At 42.1% G+C, this 21,839-nt stretch overlaps 2 protein-coding genes across 5 annotated transcripts; one reads left to right on the top strand and one right to left on the bottom strand.

Moving 5' to 3' along the window:
- Positions 1-5,256: 5,256 nt before the first annotated feature.
- On the bottom strand, positions 5,257-8,753 carry TMEM52B (transmembrane protein 52B). The gene is made up of 5 exons (XM_074572773.1): positions 8,706-8,753; positions 8,037-8,080; positions 7,086-7,124; positions 5,951-6,117; positions 5,257-5,507 (listed from the first exon to the last, which is right to left on the bottom strand). Exons 1-5 carry the CDS (start codon positions 8,751-8,753, stop codon positions 5,257-5,259), a joined length of 549 nt encoding a protein of 182 aa, XP_074428874.1.
- Positions 7,261-19,360, top strand: LOC141737798 (oxidized low-density lipoprotein receptor 1-like). Of its 4 annotated transcripts, XM_074572769.1 has the most exons (8): positions 7,261-7,315; positions 13,016-13,174; positions 14,303-14,362; positions 14,775-14,873; positions 15,198-15,347; positions 16,975-17,126; positions 18,051-18,169; positions 18,391-19,360. In XM_074572769.1, the coding sequence occupies exons 2-8, from the start codon at positions 13,084-13,086 to the stop codon at positions 18,551-18,553; spliced, it is 834 nt and encodes a 277-aa protein (XP_074428870.1). In that variant the 5' UTR covers positions 7,261-7,315; positions 13,016-13,083; the 3' UTR covers positions 18,554-19,360. The 4 variants fall into 4 exon arrangements, with proteins under 4 accessions (XP_074428870.1, XP_074428871.1, XP_074428869.1 ...); XM_074572768.1 differs by lacking the exon at positions 7,261-7,315 and having other exon boundaries at positions 12,990-13,174; XM_074572770.1 differs by lacking the exons at positions 7,261-7,315; positions 14,303-14,362 and having other exon boundaries at positions 12,963-13,174.
- Positions 19,361-21,839: the final 2,479 nt, after the last annotated feature.

Here is a 21,839-nt window from a genome sequence, read left to right as displayed (position 1 = left end):
CTAGTTTGAATTTCTGTCAACAAATCAGAGAGGAGTTCCAGGGTTCTTCCCTGGCCTGATGCAAAGACATGGCCTGCGAGTGCATTGCTAGGTGACTTCTCCTCCCCCAACAAATCCCACGTGAGGATCATAAATCTCCTTACTGAACTCTTCCTGCCCTGATGATGCAGCCCTGGACATGCAGCCACAAGCCTCGCTCCTCCCACATTGTCGCTTCCTCCCCATCGGGCACTGAATTCCCAGCCCTCTCCTCCAGCTCAATAATAACAATAACGTCACTGGCACAACAGCGGGCAGGAAGATGATACATGTAGAAGCAGTGACAAACAGCTAATCATCTGACTTAAGGTTCTTATTAAAATGTCAACCCATGGGCACGTGACAAACCCCACATTCTGGGTCCGTGTGCTCGAGGGAGGAACTGGAAATGGGGTTTGTTATGTTTCCCACCTTGGACTGCCAGCCCAAAGTGGTCCTCCACAGTGTCAAAACAATATACTCTTTCTTAACCTAGAGTGTCAGAACAGCTCTGAGCAGGTAATGTATTGCTGTGTCTGCAGCTCACGCAGGCAGAGGTTCCCTCTAAAAGGGATTCCCCAAGTGTTGCCAATACTGTAGCCACAGAAGCAGGAGATAAAAATATTTGCACAGAATCTGGGGGCAGGGTTCGCAGCCTGTGCTGTACCACGCAGAGCTCCAGAGTCACTGCTGGGAGCTCTGCAGCGCACTACTGTGAAGTGAAGTTAGCTTAGGTGGCTAACTGGCTAAAATTCTGTGAATTAAGGACAAAAATATCCATTATTTGCCCCGTGTTTCCTGGAGATGTCATCTAGGCGGATGTCTTTTGGCAACCCCCTGGAGCTACTGTTCAGCTGCCTATAACTCTGGACTCCCTTGGATATTTCTTTGATTAGTACCTCTTCTTGAGTATTTATTCCATTTGTGCATCCATAGGCTGAATTTTTTATTTTTTTTTTAATCTTTAGTGTGGATTCAGCATGTCAAAGCCTCTCTTGTCAGAAAACTACTTTGTAGTCTAAATACTGTTTAAACCACAGAGGGCGTACCTGAAGTCACTTGTGATTCTGCTCTGTTTGATGTCCATCCATGGCACCGTCCTTGCCTGGTGTCTCTCCTGCACCACTTGTGACTGGTCACCAGTTACACTTGACACTGGATCTATAGCAGCCTCAGAGCCAGTTGGGCACATTGACCCTGGGTGAGGGTACAGGGCTAGTCACTCCCAGCAAACAATGGCTCATTGTGTAGATGTTTTCCTTTCCTCTAGGAAATAGCTTTGTATTGTCTCTGCTGAACTGCCATCTCACTGCTCTATTTTCTACGGCTTCTTATTTTTTACAAAAAAGCTGCGCATTCCTCCCAAACTGATTGTATGGCCCAGCCTCAGCTCAAGTTGCTTAAATGCATACAAATGATGTTATGAGGAGATTAAGGAATGAACATACCTTGCTCCATAGTGAAAAGCAGTAGTAAAGGACAAAACCCCTGAGCTGAATAACGTGAGTCTGAGATCCCTTTGTTCCAACTAATAGTTTGGAGTGGCCTGTTAGGGACAGGTGTCATTGTTACTTACAGTCCTCTGAAAACAAAGGAGCAACACAACAGTGAAGCCAGTGGGGTGTTTCTGAAGACCAGTCTTTCTCAAGTACCACATGTTCTAGGGGTACCTAAGGACGGTGTGGACAACTCCTTTGCAGCACCTGGTGTTGGTGTTCCTCTCATGGTTCCAGCTCAAATTACTCCACGTGGAGGCTAAAGGTAGTCAGTGGAGACCAGCTGCTTTTTCTCCTTCCGTATCACTTGCCCCGTGCTTGCTCGGGTCCCAGCCTTTTCCCAGTGTTTGGTCAAGGGTTGAGTGAACAAGCGAGCCGAAGCCGAGCCATGTGTCAGTGACTTGGTTATGATATAGTTACCTTCAGTACTTTGTGCATCATTTTGCCCATCTACAAATGGAATGCTAAGGCTTGTCTGATACACAGGCAGCTTGACAACATACTTAAAGTCTGTAACGTGCATGGGGATCTTTGAATGCAGGTACTTAATTATTCATAACTGAAGAGGATTGCTTTTGATTGTATTCTTTCCCATGCTATGCAGGATATTGGAGTGCTCTGCAGAAAATGTGTACTCCAGCGCAGCCAACTTGACACCGGTGGCTGTACACAGCAACTGAACAAACCCTAAAATTATTTAATGATTAACAGAAACCTTTTATTTGTTTTCCAAAGTATATCATTATGTATTTGTGAGCAGTTCATGTCCCTATCACTCTTAAGTGCAGGGAAAGCAGTTGCTCTTCGAATATTTTTTTAAAATGTTGCATGGAATTATTAGTTCTTTATGCCTAACAATATTTAATATTTTTACTTAATTTTCAATCTGAAAGCATGAAAGATTTCAAAGTGCTTATTGGTTGATATAATACAACACACAAAGTATATTCAAGGTCCAGACTCAACAGTGAGACAGAACCACCACTCATGGAGTAAAAAAAACAGCTGAATAACAGCAAATTGCAGTACCAAGTAGCAGTTTACCTCTGTAAATAAGTAAACTTGCTATATTTTTATGGGGTGTGGTCCTGCTTTGTCACAAAGTACATGTGGTCTTTATTGAGACTGTCCTTATTTTTGGATTTTTGTGAGGAGAGAATGTCTTTGAATCCTAACAGATTTGAGGGTGAGAGTGAAGTGTTTCCAGTCACTGACACCTGGTCTTTGCTTTCCTCCACAACCTTGTACGGTTAGATAGAGCGTCTGTAGATCTGCTGCTGTTTTTTGTTTGTTCGTTTTAATTTAATCTGGTGTTTATTATGTCTTATGGACTCTGAGTGGCTGATCCCTTGCAAGAGTTATAAATATTTCCTCTGAAATCGCTTATCTGAAGTCAGTTTAGTAGGAAACAATCCCTGAGCAAGTGACTTTATCTACCATTATTGTCCCTTGAAATATTTTGGATGTCTTGCCAGTAAAAAAACCTTGAGGGTACCTGCTCTAGCACCTAACGACTAAGAGCGAGACAAGCAAAGAAAGATGTGAGCAGAGGGGAATGGGCAGGAGAGTTAGACAATACTGGCTCTGGTCAAGGGAAATACGCTGAAACCAGCAGGTAATACCCAGCTTTGGGTACGAGTGACCTGTAACTTTTCCCCTTGAAACCAAGAAAGGAGACAGTGGAGGTGAACTGATGCAGAGGAGGAGAAAATCAAGAATTTTTAAACTTCCCTTTTCATTGCGCATCTTATAAAGAATTTACGGTGAAATTATTATTGCAAATTATTAAAAATTGCGCAGGATTGCTGCCCTGTGGAGCAGGGCTGCCACCTCGTGTTAAATGCCCGCGCAGCTCGGGGCCGACTAGGCAGAAGGAAAGGGGCGGAGACAGCGGAGGAATGGTATGTTCCGCCTGGAAACGATTGGGAAGGCTTCCAGGAAGTTTCTGGGCTTGATAGCGCTTGACGCATGTTCAGCAGATCCAAATGTCTCTGCTTGCTTCGGGCTTTTACTGTGGAGTAAACAAGAGCCTTCCAGGAAATGTTCTGCAGCTTGGTGAAGTCAGGCTTGAATTGGACTTCAGAGACGGGCTGATGAAATAGGTCTCTAGTAGATGCTCCACAAACAGTTGTTATTATTATTTCAAGCAGGCTGTATAGCAGAAGAGACATAACCTTATATGTCACTTATTTATTTATTCCATTCCAGTTTATCACTCATTAATGGTACAGTTAGGTAATGACTAGGCAATTCAGGAAGAAGTTTGTGACCTAGGAAATCAAGACCGTCACTAAATTCCCTTTGATAGAAAATTCCTGTGGCTGGACAAGGTCTGTCAAAATACCTTTGACACCATCAAAGGTATTTTGGTTGTTCAGTTATGCTTTATGCTATCCCTGAAGCTGTCTTAGCAACCTTCCATAAAATTTTCTATGGCTGTAATCTCAACAGCATTTATGTTTCTCAGTATATTTAGGGACCTGGTCCTTGTTCTCCTTAGCCACAAAATAACCATATTTTCTGTATTTTCACAGGAGTGTTGTGAAGATCAGCATACTGAGGACAGTCAGAATTTGGGTACTCCATTAGGAAGGGCCATCCAGGCACTTCAAAAGATGTGGTATCTGTGACCTGTGCATTCATATCAACATTAACATATGCATGCAATTCATTCATGGGTGCTTATGATCTGATATTGGATGTCCTTCTGCTTTAATGTTTTCAGTTGCTGAACCTGGGGTAGAGACATTACGGATGTTCTTCAACAGTTACCTTCTCATGAGTACCTAGTCCAAGAAAACATTTTACAGTTGGTCCATAGCTGTGTTCATCCAAACGCTTTGATTAATATTTCTGAATGATTCAACATATTTGTATCAATCAGGTAAGACTCACAAATTATTTCTATTTAAGAAATGGCTTAAATATTTTAAATGGTCTTATTTAAGACAGCAACATTAGGAATAATTAATAATTGATAGAATATGAATGCAACTAAAATACGATTGAACTTTACTTCAGGGGTAGTGTTCCTGCTCCTCTCCTTGTTTGATACGTTATTGCACATGTATTTTTTTAATTCAAATATAAAAGCTAGTGACTCCTGTTTCAGAATTCCTATATATCATATTCATAACCAGTCTGTATTCATTCTGTATATCCTGTAGGGCACTTAGGACACTATACTGCACACACTACCAAATGTATGCTATCTTTTGTTTACACGAAGATTGTGTTCCTACACACCTCCTTTTTTTAATTATTTTTTTTTAAATTACTATAAATGGTTGGCACTTTCCAGAACTTTGGTTTGTTGTTATTATTAGGTATTAAGACCTTCTCACATGTCATTCTTTTTCTCGTTGTGAAGACTTCTCTGCCGTACCCAGGAAACTTAGGCTGGAGGCAAGAATGAGACAGCATCTGCAGTCTCCCTGCAGGTCACTAGCCTGCAAAGTGACTCAGCACCTTGATTCTGCTGCCTGCTTGTTTGTGCAAAGGGTGATACTAGTGATGTGTGTGTGAGTGTCATAAATGGACATGGGGACAGCCAACTGTTGATTTTCTGAAGGAGGAGTGAAAAGGAGCCATCAAAATATGCTGGATCTAAAACTATTTTAGTCTTTTTCTTCCCTTTCTCAGTAGACTGAGGAGGTTAATCTGATATTCCTAACCCTGTTAAGAAGAATTAGTCTCTGCATATAACTATTCTGTATTATTTGCCATTCAGTAAAAACAGGCACTAGTGTCCTGGGAGGGCTGGCTGGGCATCCTTGCCCTCAGCAGATGCCTGCACTTTTTCCTCCGGCACTGGATCCAGGTCTGGCACTTTCTGCCCCGTCTTGGCAACTGTGAATCTGCTCATGTGCAGAGCTTCTTCGTAGACTGGAGGAGTGTCTGATGCTGAGAGGGGTGGCGTTCCCTGCGCAGCATTATGGGAGTGTGCCACCGCTAATATCCTCCTGGCAGCAGGCCCGAACACAGAATGGAGAGCTGAAAGGGAGAAGACAAAAGCAGTTTGCCTCATCCTGAAAACACCACGCGATTAGAGGAGGACAAGTATATCTGTAGCGCACAGGCTTTTCTCTCCCCACAGCCTGAATGTTTTCCTGCCCCTTCATCCTTCCCTCAAAGGGAGGTGTGTTAAACCCCATCAGCAACATCCCACAATTACTCCTTCCTTAAATGCCAATGAGGCCTGTAGCTGCCCTCATTCCACCCAGACATGTCTCAAAGCTGATTCACCATCTGGCTGCATTTGCTACACGAAGCCTGGTGAGCACCTTAATTTGTACTGTGTACAGATCCTGATTTCCCCACATCCTGCCATGAACTTCCCTCTGCCACCTTGGGGTGCCGCAATCTGGGCTTTTTAGAGTGCAGCCCCTCACGTCGGGCCGTGCTGAGGTCCCCAGCCTCTGTCAAAGCCAACTCACAGGTAATGGTGCTCTGAAGGGTGCTGTCATGATCAAAAGCAATGACGGTGACCTCATAGGGTTGAGGACCCGATTCCTCCCCTGTCTGACGGCAATGAAAACAGCATCTCACACAGACGGAAACCAGGCCACACAGGAGCAACAGCCCACCGATCGCCACCACCAGCCTGGAAATAGAGAGGACACAGAATTAAGACAGAAAGACTTATTTTGCAGGGGACCTTTTAAGGTCTCTCCCTGCTTGAAGTAGAGCTAACCTCAAAGCTAGATATGATCATTTAGACCCTTGTCCAGCAGATTTTGGACAGTCTCCAGGGATGGATATTCCACGTCCCCTCCAGGCACCCATTCCGGTGCTGCACCACCCTTGGGGGAAGCATTTTTCCCTTCTGTCTAATCAGAATTCCCCTGGATGCAGCTTGGCTAGTTGCCTCAGGTCCTTTTGCTGGGCACCTCTGAGAAAACTCTGGCTCTATCTTCTCTCTAGATCCAATTTAGGTAGTGGAAAACTGCAGTTAGGTTGCACCCTTAGCCTCCTCCAGGCTGAACAAACATGGTCCTTTCAGCCTCTCCTCATACATCACGTCCTCTGGACCCCTGACCATTTTATTGTCTCTCCAGTGGACTTGCTCCAGTTTGTCAACATCTCTCTTGTACTGAGGGACCACGACTGGACAAAGACTGGACTACGTATTCCAGACGTGTCCTCATGAGTGACAAGCAGAGAGGAAACATCATATCTCTCAATTTACTGGCTATACTCTTATTAATGCAGCCTTGTAGATGTCAAACAACTACCATCCTTTTTAATCTCATCCCGTTGAGAACTACTAAGGATTCAGACTGAAATTACTTTAAAATTGTGCCTTTTAAAAGGCATATTGTGCTATGAACGCTTTATTAATATTGTCCACCTGACTAAATTAATAGATGGAATAAAAAAAGGAGGCTGGCAAATCAACATTTGTTAAAGACATGCGATAGCTAAGGGGTTGCCTTGCTACTGTAGAGCATTAGTGTCCCAAGGGAAAGTGGGGGGCGGCATCACACTTGAGCAGGTCACAGTTAATCCCCCTCTTTGCTGCTGGAATTGTCCAGTGATGCAGATATTTAAAGTAACCATATGCCATCTTACCAGATGTACCACAAACGGTCCCACTCCGTACCTGAACAGCTGAGGAGAAGAGCGTACAACATACAGTTAGCCACAGAATGCCAAATAAATGGGAAGATCCCTACTGCATCCTCTTCCGGCTCCCCTCACACTCCCTAATTACACTCCAGCTTCTAAATGGCACAGTGAAGAGTAACTCGCTGTGCTTCATGGAGGAGATACTTGTCCAACCTCATCAATATCTCTGTCAGGTGAGTTTGCCTTCTCTTTGGCTTTCTCTCTTTATTGTTCCCCTGATATTTGTGCCTGCCCAATTCTGTTTGCAAACCTTATGGATCTGCATTATGTCATAATTTCTGAACTTCCCTTCTTTTATATATTTTTTTCACAATTTAGTCTGCCAAACTCTCTTATCTTTTGCTTTGTTTTTTTTCTGACTTTCTATTTGATTTCTTTCTGGCTCTATGGGAACATTTTGGATGATGTGTTGTATGTTCCTTTAGTTTTAGTTAGTAGACCTGTCTGTGCATTTTTAAACACTATTTTTTAAGTCAAAAAAGACTCCTCCTAGGCAATTTTACATATTTGCTTTGCCTTGATTTCTGTTATTCTTACAAATGACATCAAAAAGAGGAATATTCACCAAAGCACTATATTTCAAATAAATTTTCAAGGAAAGGTCAATTCCAAATTTATAATCTCAGTCAATCAAAATTACACCAGAAAGCTCTTAACCATTACAGTTATCCAAACAGGTAGCAGAAATAGTACCACATGATCAGTATGTTGGATACATAGTAAAAAATACACTTCACATTCAAAGCAATGGAAATTTTATCTGAGTTTTCAATAGTTGCAATTAAAGGAAGCTTTTCTGGAAAATGTCAGCCATCATGTCATAACACTGATGCCTAGTACTGCCTTTGTCCTTCATTGTCTTCTTAAAAGAGTGCCCGATCAACAAATTCTTACAGTTCAGTGTTGAGACAGCCTTCCTCACCTCTCACTTGGGAGAACTAGAAGGAGAAAATCAAACAAGACACAGCTGGAGTGAATTAAGTCTTTGTCATATGCAACTTTTATCTCTGGTCACCTGGACTACTACCTGTCTGAATCTCCTACCGTAAATACTTACTGTTATCTATCTTCTGTTGTTTCCACCATATATTCTGCTGTAGATTTGAAGTTACTGTGATTGTTTCACATCTTAACTTCACATGGTCATTAAAATCCTGTTCCCAGCACAGACCCTGACTTACCTTCACCCTCACCACAGGTTTCCCTTTCCCCACCGCAAGCTGTGTTATGTTACAGATGTAGATCCTTGTCCATGCTCAAATATTAACACCCTTTAAATGTCCTGCTTCATATTATACCTAAACTGACTTGAATTCTGCTTGGTCCCTTCAGCACTCCTAGCCTTCTCATTCCTTTTCCTTGGGTACCCTGTCCTCTGTGTTACCATCCAAGGAATAGCAGCAAATATTCTTCTTTTCTGCTTGTCTGCTTTTTATATGTCCAGGTCTTTCTAATATCAGGGCAATTATTGTGACTGTCAATTGCTAATGCCCCTTCATCTTTCCAAGGTAACTCCCTGACTGAGCAGAGACCCCATAACAAGGAACCTGAGATGTGACTTACCCATAAGAAACATCCTAAAACAAAGCAGATCATGACTGGACTATGCATCCCCGTAGGGTGGTTCTGTGGCCTCTTGGTGTCTCAAGCTGCTCGATGTCTTCTTGTCCTTTCTAGTTTCAGTTCATCCTCACTAGTCCACTGACCAGGAGAAGGTGCAGATTCCTTGTTGTGCGTTGAATCCAGTCTCTTCTTCCAGCTCTGCCTCTTTCTGTCCTCCTCTGGGTATATCCTTCTGCTCTGCCCTTTAAATTTTTGCTTTCTCTCTTTCCCTCTTTGTCACAGGCAATTCCTGGTTGTTTCTGCCTGTCTCCTTTTGTTATACTCTTGGCCTGCTTCTCTCCCTCTTTTGAAGGGATCTCTAAAGCCTTCCAGTCAGATCAGGAGAAAAGCGGTGGCTACAAGTTCTTACTTTAGATGTTGAACTAGTTCAGTGAAGGGCATCATGAGATCTCTGCATACCTGGCCGTTCCCTTCTGTGAGCAGCAAGGGTCTCTGAGTTTGTTGATTCCCAGTTATTCCTCTCCCCGCCCCTACCCTGAGGGGGGGTGGGTTGAAGGTCATGTTATTGACCTGTTTAAATGGAGTTCAGATTCCTCTCCCTCCTCCAGTACCCTTTTCTGTTCCCGCACTCACATTTTCCTACTTCTGTGGATCCAATCTATTTACTTTAGCCATATGATCAACATCCAGAGTATATGTTACAAGTGAGATGTTCCTGCTGAAGTGAAAGAGTTTGCAATAGAATAACTCTGTACAGCATTATATATATAGTTATATCTATATGTGTATATGTATATGAATGCAACACATAGATACACATCTATGTGTATATATGCATGCATATACATATATGTATATATATGCATATGCAATACCTCTTCCATCTCCCATTTTAAGGCTCTGCCACCGTCCCTCTTACCTGGTAGACTGCTGTGTCAGTCCTGCAATCGACAGTCTGCTCGCTCACAGGTCCCACTCCTGAAGTTCCTGCATGGCCAGCCGAGTTCCCCTGAATACTTTGCATCACAGGGAATACATGTTAATTCTCCTGTCCTGGATACTATTTGTCCTGCGGCTGGTTATATTAGTAGGTTCCATCCAATGACCCATTCATTTTCTCTCTGTCGTAGAACTGCTTTAGATTTCTGTTAGTGCTTGTGGCTATTCAGAGTGTTATTACATGCATATAATTGTGTTCACCTTCTCTTTCTCTTTTGAATAGTTGAGAGAGAAAAAAATGCTATGCAGCAATGTGTTACTATTTGTGTTTGGGAACCTCCTGGGACTGGTGCATAAATATATGTTAAGGGCAAGAAAGCAGCGAGAGAAACTTGTTGCCCCATGTTGCAGTCACAATGCATTCACATTAAACTGGTGAATCATTAGCCTTGGTGATGCATATTGGAGTTGCAGAGCAGAACCAATGGATTCATGAACATAATGTATTCTCCCAAGGCAGGCTAAAAACCATTTACCATTCTATAATTGTAAAAGTAGTGTTGCGGTGTAAACATGGAGTATGAGCATGCACTTCTTTATCTATCTATCTATCTATCTATCTATCTATCTATCTATCTATCTATCTATCTATCTATTTATCTATCTGTCTGTCTGTCTGTCTGTCTCTCTGTCTGTCTAAACTAGTCTGATACTAGAAGAAGCTTTCTGTGGCCTGGTCGACAAATAAGAAACATGGAAACATGAGCTATTGGCTTTCTATTTACATGGGAATTGCCCAATATTCTTTTTGCCTCTTTCTCTTTAAATTCTTTTATGCATTATAGGAGTTTTAGAAGAAAAGACCCAGCAGAACTGTAAAATAGCCTTTCTCATATGTACAGCTTAAAACTGGTGGGATTCAATGTGGAAAAGAAGTGCAAATTACCCATGTTTTTCAGGGGCTTTTTATTATCGGTGTGATAATTCAATAGATTATCACATGATTTTTAACTGAAATTCAGTCTCATGATAATTGCAAATTCTAGAAGGATCAAACTGGAGAAATATCAGATAAAGTGATAAAAAATGTCTTTAAAGAAAAAAGCAGCAGTGTGACATGAAGCTGTGACCCCTCCAAAAGCATATCATAAGTCGTTCTTGCTGAAACTTATTGATCATTCTTTTTCTATTTCTATGGCATCGCAATTAATACTGTGCTTCCAGTAAACCAGCAATGGCTCTGCTAGCCTGTCACCCAACAATGATTTAAATTTCTCCACATTCCCCTGGTACTTTGCCTCAGTTATCTCAGTATTTTATTTTTCTTTGTTTTATGTTACCTTGAAGTGACTTTTCTCTTTCATATTTCCTCCTTGCCACCTTTCAAAAGGTTTTAAAAATGTGGTCAGATTCTTGCAGAACTGCCAAAACAAACAAAGATATCTCATCATTGACTTTTCACCATTCTTTGTGATTGTTTAAACTCTAAGGGTCCATTCCATAGTAAGCTACATGATTTGAACATGTCCTTCCTTGGGTGCCAAAGCAGACTGTGGTATGGACAGAAAATACTTCTGTCTTCCTGGCTTCCCTGTTCTGGCTGTATCCAGGGATGTGTGTCAAACCTGTTCTAACTTTCATTTCCTCAGTAGCATGGTCTTAACTGGGAGTTAAGCTTAAAGAGCTGAAAAAAAACGCTGCTGTACTGCTTGTACTAGTAGTTGAGAAATTGCTGCTTGTTCCTTGTTACTCTTCAAAGGAGTATTCCTCCCAAGCCAACTTGACTAATCATACACAATACTTCCCTGTAGCATCTAGAAATGTGAACTGTGGGAACACAAATGTAGGGCTCACAGGGATCCCTGATACTTTTGCAGGTGTAGTAAGACATTATCAAAGCTTTCATGTATTTTATACTCGATGATGATAATCCAAAAGGGCTCCGTTGCTTGTAAAACAAAACAAGATAATTGTTGAATAAACTGAGCAGAAAGAAGCAGAATACTTCTCTCCCACATTTCATGCTCTTTCCACTGAGGACGTAAGGGTTGTTACCTCCCCTTGACAGAAAATGTGACAGAGGGTTCAAAAGCAGCAGCTCATTGGAGACAGGGTAGGACACTCTTGTAAATTAACATGTATTGGTCTATGTGTGTCTGCCCAGATGCTGGAGTATAAGTAATTGCACTCCATTTTTCCACTCTAAGATAAAAGTCTGGGAATGCCTTCTGCCCTGTACCCAGGGAGCTTTGATCTCCAGCGGCCTGGTGTTGGCAAAACCCCAGGTGAGACGTGGAGCTGGGGAAGTATATTCTGTGCTGCCTGGTGCTCATCCTTGTTCCCAAGTTAACAGCTGGCGAGACCAGTAGTTCTTGGGCTGTGTGCGGTAGAGCCGTATGAAATAAAACTGAAAGTTCAGGTCTCATTCCTGTCATTTCACCAGCAGGCCTAGAAATATCAGGGAACGTAGGACCAGTTGTTTCTCCATCTTATTCCTAGTGCTCAAAGTTCAAGAGAGTGTTGTGCAGGTGCTCCAGCACAACCATCCTGCTTGGATGCAGCAGCAGCCCTAGTGCAATGGCATGCTACTGTGCTCTGATTATCACTCTTGCCGAAAGGCAGGGATTATCACATGTGACTTTGCCTAGACTGCTTCCAGGCCAGAGCTAGTCCGGGAGCACAGGATCATATACTGGTACATGATTTTTCTACCCAGACTCCTCATTAATTCAGCAGATTTCTTCATCTCATTCTCTTTTACAGTGCAGACATACCTGGAATGTCAGCTGGGAAACCTGGATTCATTTCTTTGAGTCCTAGGAATGGGCAATGTCTGTAACAAGTCCATGTGCTATCCCATCAGGACAAGTGTGATGTGCTTACAGGCAATAAGCAAAGGGGATCAGTATGTTTCTCACTTTATTTTACCTCCAATCTTCCTGTGCCCCTCGGGAGATCAAGGAGCTCTTCTGGCTGAATTTACTGAATGTTACTCACCATATAATAAAGCCAGGAAACAAACTCCCCTGCTGCTGAAAAACTTCAAGGAATTCTTTAGATTTAATCCAAAATTAATGTAATTTCCTCTTCACCTCACCTCTTCCTTCTTTTCTTTCTACAGAAATGATGTACCCCCAAATCATGTAACTCTATGCATCTGTTCCAGGAACTGAGAACTATGAGATATTCATGTCCCATTGCATTTTTGCACACAAGGGAAATTTAAATACTCTGGGACTCTGCTGCATGTAAACAACTTGAAGCATCGCTTTGTCATGAAATCCTTAGTATGAGCCAAAAAACCCTTCTGACTTCTGCATGAATCACTCTGTTAACGCTCCCAATGACACTGACTGTTTGTTTGATCCCAGGCAGAACCTTATCCCTATTTCTTCTGTGGGAGCAACCAAATTGTTGAATTCTCCTGTAACTTGCCAAAATGACAAGTGAAGAAGTGACATACGCGGACCTGAGGTTCACGACACTAGAAAAATCCCAGGACCAGGAGCTCCATACTGCCAGAGCGAAAGGTAGTGCTGGTTTTTGGGGGCAGTTCTCTCCAAGGCAAACTCTCACCTTGGAGAACATTTTTTATGTGAGACTCAGAGGAGGATGTCACCTATCAAGGAGCATCGCAGCTTCTGGGAGCCCTTTGGACTCAAATCTTTGAAGAAATTGGGGGGAGAAAACTAAAAAGGCAGGAGATTAAAAAGAATGTAAGGGTGGAGAATATGGAAAAACTCTTTAGGTTTCAGAGGAGAGATATAATTAAGGTTGTGGGATGCAGTTAAGTAAAAATAAACATGTTCCAGTTAGACATTAAGTGTCAGCTCCTGGAAGTTAGTTAAGTAATCTGCTTAAGGGACCTTGCAAAAGTCTTTCAGATTTACTCATTTAAATATGACTAACTGAATCAAATAAAGGGAAGCTGGGGAAAAAATATGTTTTCTCTCAAGGGAAGGAATAGATGGACAGATACCTTTTTGTTCTTAAAAATCATAAAAATTATATTTCATAGCTTCAAGAGGAAGGGAAGAATGTGGCTGGTCCCAAATCTATATTCTTTATGCTATGCATTAGTGCTTTAGAATTGCTCTGTATGAAAGGTAGTAGTAAAGCAAAGAGAGGTTTTTTTTCAGCCTGGCTAAATGTCTGGAGATGAATTTGATAAATTTGATAATAATCTAATAGATTAAAGAGCTCTTTCTGAAGGAAACTTTCCCTTATTGGCTAGCCAGTGATTATCTCATTCTCACTTTTTGAGGGGTCCTTGAGTTTTATACTTGGAGCCTGAAGCTGAACTACCAGTAATCTAGTAGAGTTCTTCTCAACTAGAGTTGAGTTAGGGTTAGAGTTAGGGAACACAGGGGATAAAAGGCAGAAATACCACAAGTTGGTATGCCAGTTATTTCTCTTGGTGACTTCAACATAAGTATTCCCTTGGAAATTTCATACTGGAGTCTAATAAAAGAACACAGAAGTCTTAAATTGGAAGCAATCCATTCCTCTGTGTTTTTTTGGGCTCTGTGTGATTTCACATGGGTCTTTGCATCTGCCCACATTGCAAGAACGGGTGTGTGCATTTCCAATTGTGAGACTGTGTTTCTGTGCAACTGCAGGTATGTGGTCTTGTTCACATCTGTGTGCCCTTATTTCAGATTATTTTACAGGGACCTGGCTTTCACTGGTGACTGTTCCTGAGGGTATTTTCTCAAAAGGTGAATTTATTCCTGATTTGGCAGGTTAGGCACTCAAAAGTAAAAATACCCCAAAGTAAAAATACCTGGCTGCATATGAAAATTTCAGCCATGTTGTAAGCACAAATACTTTGATATTCTTTCCCCACGTGTGAAATCCTGTGCTGTTGAGCTTTATTTGTCCAATCCGTTTTCTCTTAAAAGCTCCTGGCTAAGCTAGTCTTCACAGCTTGCTTGCTTTCCAGCCCATGTCTCCTAAGGAGGTCCCAAATGATGGGACAGTTTTCATCATGTAATACCACATACCAGTCTGAAAATCAGCAGTTCACTGGGCAGACTACCAGTCGTGTTGTCTTGTGCAACGCAGGAGCTGCAGATACAAAGAAGAGAGGTTCCTGTTCTTGCTGCTTTTCCTTCTTTTTGTCTATCTCAGATTCCCCCAGTCCGTCTTCCTGTTGGCGACTGGCTACAGTGGCGCTTGGGGTCTTCTGCCTAAGTTCAGTGGTAGCTGCAGGAGTCTTGGCTGCCAGGTGTAAGTATGGTCACGGAAGGGGTGCTCAGAGTTCAGTATGAACAATTAAAAGTCTAGGAAATTAGTTAAAGAAAAGGATTAGCCTAGGGGATTAATGATGCAAAACAGTGTCCCTTGCTGGAAGAGTTTACCTACTCAAGAGATCTCCAGTCTTTGAAATTGGGATGCTTTACGGCTTGCTCATAGGTGTGCACAAACTGTACGTAGGTCAAGTATATTCAGTCATGGGGAGGTACGCGTGTCTTTGGTAAGTTCATTCAGGTTGCATTGAGCATTTTAGCTTTAATATTAATGGAACAATTTCATGTTTCCCTGTGATTCAAGTCATCCTGGTCTACCACCTTGTGCGTGAAAGGGATGAAAACTCCACTCTGCAAAAGGCACTTATGGAAAGCCTCAACCAGCAGCTGGAACACCTCCAGGCTCAGAATTTGAACTTGACAGAGACTGTAAAGCAACTTGCCACCTCCAGAGGTACATAGTGGTGGGAAGATGGTGGTTCCATTGCATTATGGTAGCCACAGATTCATTTTTTTTCTATCAAGCATATTGGAAGGAATAATAAAAAATCTCTAAAATTGCCTGGAATTATTTCATTTAAAAACAAATTTCAACCAAGTCAATCAAAAGGCTGCATTTCCATTTTGATCATTTTTAAGTAACAGTCTTTCTGAAGTATGATTATTAGATTTTTGTAATGGGTATGGATTATACCCTAAACTAAACATTTTAATTCAGAAAATACCATGATGATGGCACTTCTTTTTTTAAAAAAGAAGTGTTTCTAATAGGTAAATCTACCATTCCTTCTTTCACAGTCAGTTTCAGTGAATCATCTGAAAAAAAATTTGATGGAAGATTCCTACTGGTTTTAATTGCCTGGAATGCTTTGACTCCTCAATACAGCTTCATTCTGTTATGCAGTAGTGGATGCAGCAGTGTCAGTACTGCTGCTCTCTACCAAGTGGGATCATAATCACTGTCTTTAACAGTTTACACACTATATGCTGAGGGTGTCTTTTTTCTTGTGCAAAATTATGTTGTGAAACTTTAATGATGTGTAAGCTGAGTATGTTAGATTATCCTACAGCAGAGGGAAGAGAATTGTAATAAGTTAACATCTTGTGAGAGAGTGGCAATGCTATTATCTATGTAAATTGTCTGCATTTGAATTTAGTGCAAACCAGAAACTATTTGTGAGAGTCAAGTGCACTGTGCTGTGCTATCTATTGCCATCCAGCATCAAGTCCTAGCATTCCCAGATGGCACTCATTTGTTACAGCACATAATGGTCCTGCAAACTGTAGAGCAGTGAACATGATTCACCCTATAGTTGGGACCCAGTTCCCAGAGATTTCAAAATATTTTGTCTGGCAGGTTTTTTTGCTGCTTGCAATTATTTCAGTTTCCAACTGGAAGGGGAGTTCTCCAATAGTGCAAGAGTGAAAGAAAAATCCAACATTTTTGAGTTCTTCCTGGATTCAGTATTACTCAGGGTCCCTACAGGCAGCTAACAGAATAATGTGGCCAAAAAGAGTCAAAGTGTGGCTGTCAGAAAGGTGTTTTCTTTAACAGCCATGGTCTTGTTATCTTTCACTTTGGCTGGCCACCACTGTCTGATGTCTGCGCACTGCAAATATGAAATGCTATTGGGAAAGTTAAATTGTGTTGTAAAGCATATAGCAGGGAAGAGCTGGCCTTAATGTTAACAAGAAGTTAAAAGTAAGTTCACATGAATAGAGACGTACTCATGTGACTGAAAGTATAGGCTTTTACTGCTTCCACCTAGATCCATGTCTTGCTGAACCTTCCAAAATTTTCTCTATTTGTGTTTTACTACCACCGTTCAGGTTTTCTGGTCGGATTCAAAACACATTTATTATTAGGTTTTCTGATTTTCATTTAGAAGTGTTTTTATGTTCTTCTGACAACTGGGTTTATTAAGTCTCCAATGAAGACATGAATTTAGGTGCAGAATGCAGGAGGAATTGTTGCTCCTCTGTGATCGAGAGGCTGTGCACTGCTCTAGTGATCCTGCAGGGTTCCACTAGACCACTGGAGACTGACAAACCTCATCAGGTGCTCTTTTGTTTTTTTTTAGGACATAAATGTATTCCTTGTCCTGAGAACTGGCTACAGTATGGGGAGGACTGCTATTACTTTTCAAAAGAATGGAAAACTTGGCAAGAAAGCAAGGCTCAATGCTCTGCTCTGGAGTCCAGACTTCTTAAGATAGAGAGTAAGGAAGAGCTGGTAAAGATTATTTTTTTCTCTCTCCCTCATTATACGCTCTGCATTTTGTTGTGGCATGAGCAGCCACTCTTCCACTGGTTCTATGGCACCCTGTGGCACGCGTGGGCTGGACCAAGTGGCAAAAGCTGTCCATGCTCCACTGGAGCCCCCCTACTAGTACTGTGGCTGCACCCTCCCTGGTGCGTCTCTACTGGCTTAGGGGGGTTAACTGAGACACACCAGCTTGGGTCTACATCTAGATCCTCATCCCATCCCAGGGCAAATACAACCGTGCTAGTACTGGTTGGCAACTTTTTTGTTGTCTTGCTGGAGCAAACTATTTAGCAATAATCAGAAGCCTGGCCTTCATTTTCCTGCTGTCCACAACTAGAAAGCTCGCTGGCCTGGCCTGCTCACTGCCGTCTTCTCCCACAGGACCAGAAGAAGATTCATATCTTTTTCTGACTCCTATGTTGTAGATGAAGCAGCAGATAAAACACAGCTAGAAGAGCTCTTCGCTGTGAAGGAATTTCTACCCAGACCCTTAATGGCAATGGGATGATGTCTTGCACTCTGTGATTTTATTGTCTGTGTTTTGAATTTCCTGTGTACATTAATAGCAAATGATGCAAAGGCCTTTTCCTGCCGGACTTATGCAACCAGGGCGTTGGAGGGAAGTCATTATCCTATACCCATTACCCAGCTAACTTTGGTTATCTCAATACTACTGAGAGCTACTGAAAGCTCTCAGCAGGTTCATTTTCATTATCTCCAAAACAGCACTGACTGCCATGAGTAGGAGGCACCGCCCAGATTCACTTGCGAACCAAAGTCTGTTATGCACGGGTGTGAGCAGCTCGCTTTTGTTTGCCTCTCTTCCAAATCATAGGCTATTATGGGGCCACCGAGATGTGATTCACAGGCTTTGCACTTATTTCTGTACAGGACTTCGTGATGCGATCCACACAGTTTTACAGTTCTTACTCTTTCTGGATTGGGCTGTCTCGCAATGGAACTGAGGGGCCCTGGCTGTGGGAGGACGGATCAGCTTTCTCCCCTGATCTGTAAGTCGCTGCACAGATAGGAGCAGACCATGTCCCTGTGTATGTGTTATGAGCCAGAAGCAGCAACTGTTAACCACCGCTCAGTAACCTGCAGTCCCCCAGCCTGTTTGCCAGCAGAAGGGTTACCCATCACTCACGTGCTTATCAACCTAGGCAAGCCCCCATCAGAGAGCTTGTATGCATTCCATGGGATGATGAATATCTCTGCTATTTTTTCACAGGTTTCAGATCCAACGAGCCAGCTCAAGTCCTTTCCTAGACTGTGTGTGGCTTCAAGGTGCAAACATAGATGCTGCACGGTGTGGCGAGTACAAATTTTACATTTGTGAGAAAGTGGCGTATCCTGCCATGGTCAAGCAAGCGAGCTACTTGGACAGGCTCTAGTATGCAGAGCCCTATCCTGGGATGCGCTTTTGTGAGGGCAAGTTCTGCTCCAGGGTTTGTGATAAGGAAAACAAGTCTGAGCTCAGGGTAATATAACATCTAAGCTTAACTTGCCCTCTGGTAATGCACATCAGCCAGACTCCTTGAGCTTTTTCTTCAACAACTTCATTCCCTCTTTGTTCTTTCAGCCCTTGCATTCTTGTGTAATCACTTCTATCCATTTCTCATAAATTCCTTTCTAAATGAAACAAAATTAAGTATGTGATTCCAGAACTCTATTTTAAAGCTTCATACCTATCTCCCAGAAACAGAAATCAATGACCGTTTGTAAGAGTAACACATCATGTTTTCAAAATCGGGTATGCACAGGATGTGAGCTGTCAATTTACAATATATTTCTAGGTATTTGATTTAATTTCACTCCCCATCTGCTGACAACTAGACAGTGCAACAGAATCAGAGCCTGCACTAAGAGAAAAATAAAAATATTTCTAGTTCTTCTGGTTAGAGAGGAAAGCTTTCAAATGGGATTGCATGCCCTATTTGAAGGCAAAAAACAGAAGGCAAATACACAACACATCTTTATTGGAGAAAGTCAGCAATATTTAAAGCCCAGGAATGCCAGCATAGCTGCTAGTGGATTGTTCTGCTGCAATGGGCATTATAAGGGAAGGTGCATTCCTCTAAGACATCTGTCTTGGTAATTATCCCTGTCACATTTGATCCAGTTCTTTGATTTCTCAAATGCATTTTCCGTTCTGTTGCACAATTTCACAACTGGAATAAATATTGCAGCTACTGACCGTTTCTGTAGTGTGTCTTTTTAGTAAGTCACTGGGCACAGTAGGTTCAAAACCCACCAGATACAGGGCCTTTAACAATGCAAACTCTCCTGCTGCTTTGCTGCTGTTTAGGAGGCTGCTCAAAGAGAAGACTGCATCAGAGAGAGCATCTCTCTTCTATGGCCCTAGCGAACAACAGAGATCTTTGAAATCTCTCAAAAGCAGTCAATTTTATGGTTGGAACTTCTGTTCCTGTGTGTATTTTGTACTAATTTACGGCATTCAATGAAAATTGAATTGTAAGTCGGGGAAGGTGGAGGTATTTAGGCAAGCCTCTGGTTATGTTTATTTCAGACATAAAGCTGTGCATCAGAACTCTGCAGTAGCAACAGCCAAGTGTGCTGCATCCCTCTCTAAATGAGTGTTTAGCAATATGGCAATTATCTTAATTATGGATATGAAGAAGTAATTTAGAGGAGCAGGGACAACAGAATGTCTTGCCACACAACTATCTCATACTCTGGAAATGCTTCCTATTTGAAGTCTAAGCACAGGTTCTTAGCAGCTGTGGCGATACTACCTGGGATCCCACCACTGACTGGTCTGCAGGGGATGCAGGTACAACATGAACGATGGGAGGGGTAACCCATACAGGGCCGCTGTTCTAACACACGCAGGGCTTGGTGGGAGGCCCCATCTTCCAGCCCTTGATAATGCAAGAGAATCTTAAAGATCACACCACGAGGAAGCAGCAGAGCCCTCACTGAGGGGCCTGGCATGAGGAGGAGCCAGTGAAGAGCTGAAGCAGTGAGCGAAACTGATGTGAGGGAACTGGTGGGATGGGCATGGGGTCAGCGGACCGGTGAAGGGAGCAGTGGTTGATTGTAGGGGCCTGGCTGACGGAAAAGTGTTGCCTGTGAAAAGCACTGGGATTATGGACTATTGCTGGGGGCGAAATGCTGCAGAAAATGAAGGAAGGAAATGCTGAATGAAAGTCTGCTATTCTGTATTGTATTTGGGAGGAAAATCCATTAGCCTGTCTTGTCCCCGTCCGGATCATGAAGCATTGGCCCCTGTGCCTGGCTGCTGAATATTCACAAGCTGAGGGACTTATAAAACAAGGGGTAAGTTCCTGGTCCTTATTGCTGTCTGTTTTTTTTTTTTTTTTTTTTCATTTTATACCACATCTTCATGCCTCAGTGACTCGTAATTAGAAGTGCTACGCGATGAGCCAAGTTGCACAGAACAGAAGAGCGCATACATGGCATCCAGTAATTGCCCTGAGGTGTGCAGTGTACAACCTGTTACTGTGTTTGTTTAATACTTAACCCTGAATTTCCTTGATATGTAGCATAAATCAGTTCTTGAATTTTGGCTTAAACCAGGGGGGAAAAATTTACCCTTACGCATAAGATGATCACTAATTCACAATACAATAATTATTCTAACAGATGTCACATTTTTTGTTATATGAGTTTAAAATGTTCAGAACCTTAAAGCAATTCAGAACTAAGCAATTTCATGCGCACATCTTCTGCACTTTCCCCTTTCCCATCACGACCTACACACATCGGACCATCTTCTCAATCACTCTGTGCATTCTTCCTGCAATTCTTATTAACTCTCTTTGAAATGTCCTCTTCGGAAATCTTTCTCAGATTGCCCAGTGTCCATTAAACTAGTTGGTTCACAGGAATCCGTTCTGTGCTGCTGAATAAAGGGAACGTTCTCAGTAAGCAATGATTGATAGAAACAGATTTACCACAGCTTTGCAAGTCATGCTGACCGTTTTTTGCACAGCTACCTGCGAAGTCTCATCCTTCGAAATTACTGCAACTTCAATGTCAATCTCTCTTAAGATCGATGGCATCTCTGCTGTCATTTGGCTGCAGAAAGCATGTAAAACTGACAAAGTTCAAAAGACAGCATGCAATCATACCTTTAATTGAATTAACTGAGTCATTTCAAGTCATACAATGCTCATAGGCAAATCTTTAGGTTTTGTTGCACGCTGAAAAAGACAAAAGGCAATTTTTTTTTTTGACAGCCACCACTAGATCAGTAATTAGTTGCTGTTTGTTGTTGCCATAAGGTTTTATTAGCACAGCCAGTTCTGTATTCTTGGTGTTATGATATTCACAGTGACAAAAGATCTTGAGTGTATAATTAGCCTTTTTGGTTCAATACAATGTCCATTAAAAGCAGAGTATAAGCATTGTACCCATGCCACGTTGTTACAAAACAAGTGTTCAGCTCACAAGCCACTCTCAGTGCTCCTTGGCTAATGCTTTCCCTACTGTTCCCAAAATGAGTATTCGTCTCAATAGATCTACCAAACTCATGAATGTTTTTCTTCATAGTGCCTACGCGTTTTAGAGAAAAAATGTTCTGCTCACTTAGCTTTCAGTTGCTTCATATTGACATATAGCTGCACAAATAGCTCATTTCTCAGCAAAGCTCAGAGATGCAACGTTGAATGGAGTGTCACAGCTTTACTTTTTAAT

The sequence above is a fragment of the Larus michahellis genome, chromosome 1, assembly GCF_964199755.1.
Source record: "Larus michahellis chromosome 1, bLarMic1.1, whole genome shotgun sequence".
NCBI lineage: Eukaryota > Metazoa > Chordata > Aves > Charadriiformes > Laridae > Larus > Larus michahellis.
This window is presented reverse-complemented; position numbering and strand designations above follow the sequence as displayed.

Coding starts and splice junctions, on each gene's coding strand:
- TMEM52B (XM_074572773.1), bottom strand. CDS start 8,753: ATGCATAGTCCAGTCATGATCTGCTTTGTTTTAGGATGTTTCTTATGG. Junction 7,125..8,036: donor GGCTGTCTCAACACTGAACT/GTAAGAATTTGT, acceptor TCTTCTCCTCAG/CTGTTCAGGTACGGAGTGGG. Junction 5,508..5,950: donor CCTTCAGAGCACCATTACCT/GTGAGTTGGCTT, acceptor TCTCCCTTTCAG/CTCTCCATTCTGTGTTCGGG.
- LOC141737798 (XM_074572769.1), top strand. CDS start 13,084: ATGACAAGTGAAGAAGTGACATACGCGGACCTGAGGTTCACGACACTA. Junction 13,175..14,302: donor CCATACTGCCAGAGCGAAAG/GTAGTGCTGGTT, acceptor CCCTTATTTCAG/ATTATTTTACAGGGACCTGG. Junction 18,170..18,390: donor TCAGCTTTCTCCCCTGATCT/GTAAGTCGCTGC, acceptor ATTTTTTCACAG/GTTTCAGATCCAACGAGCCA.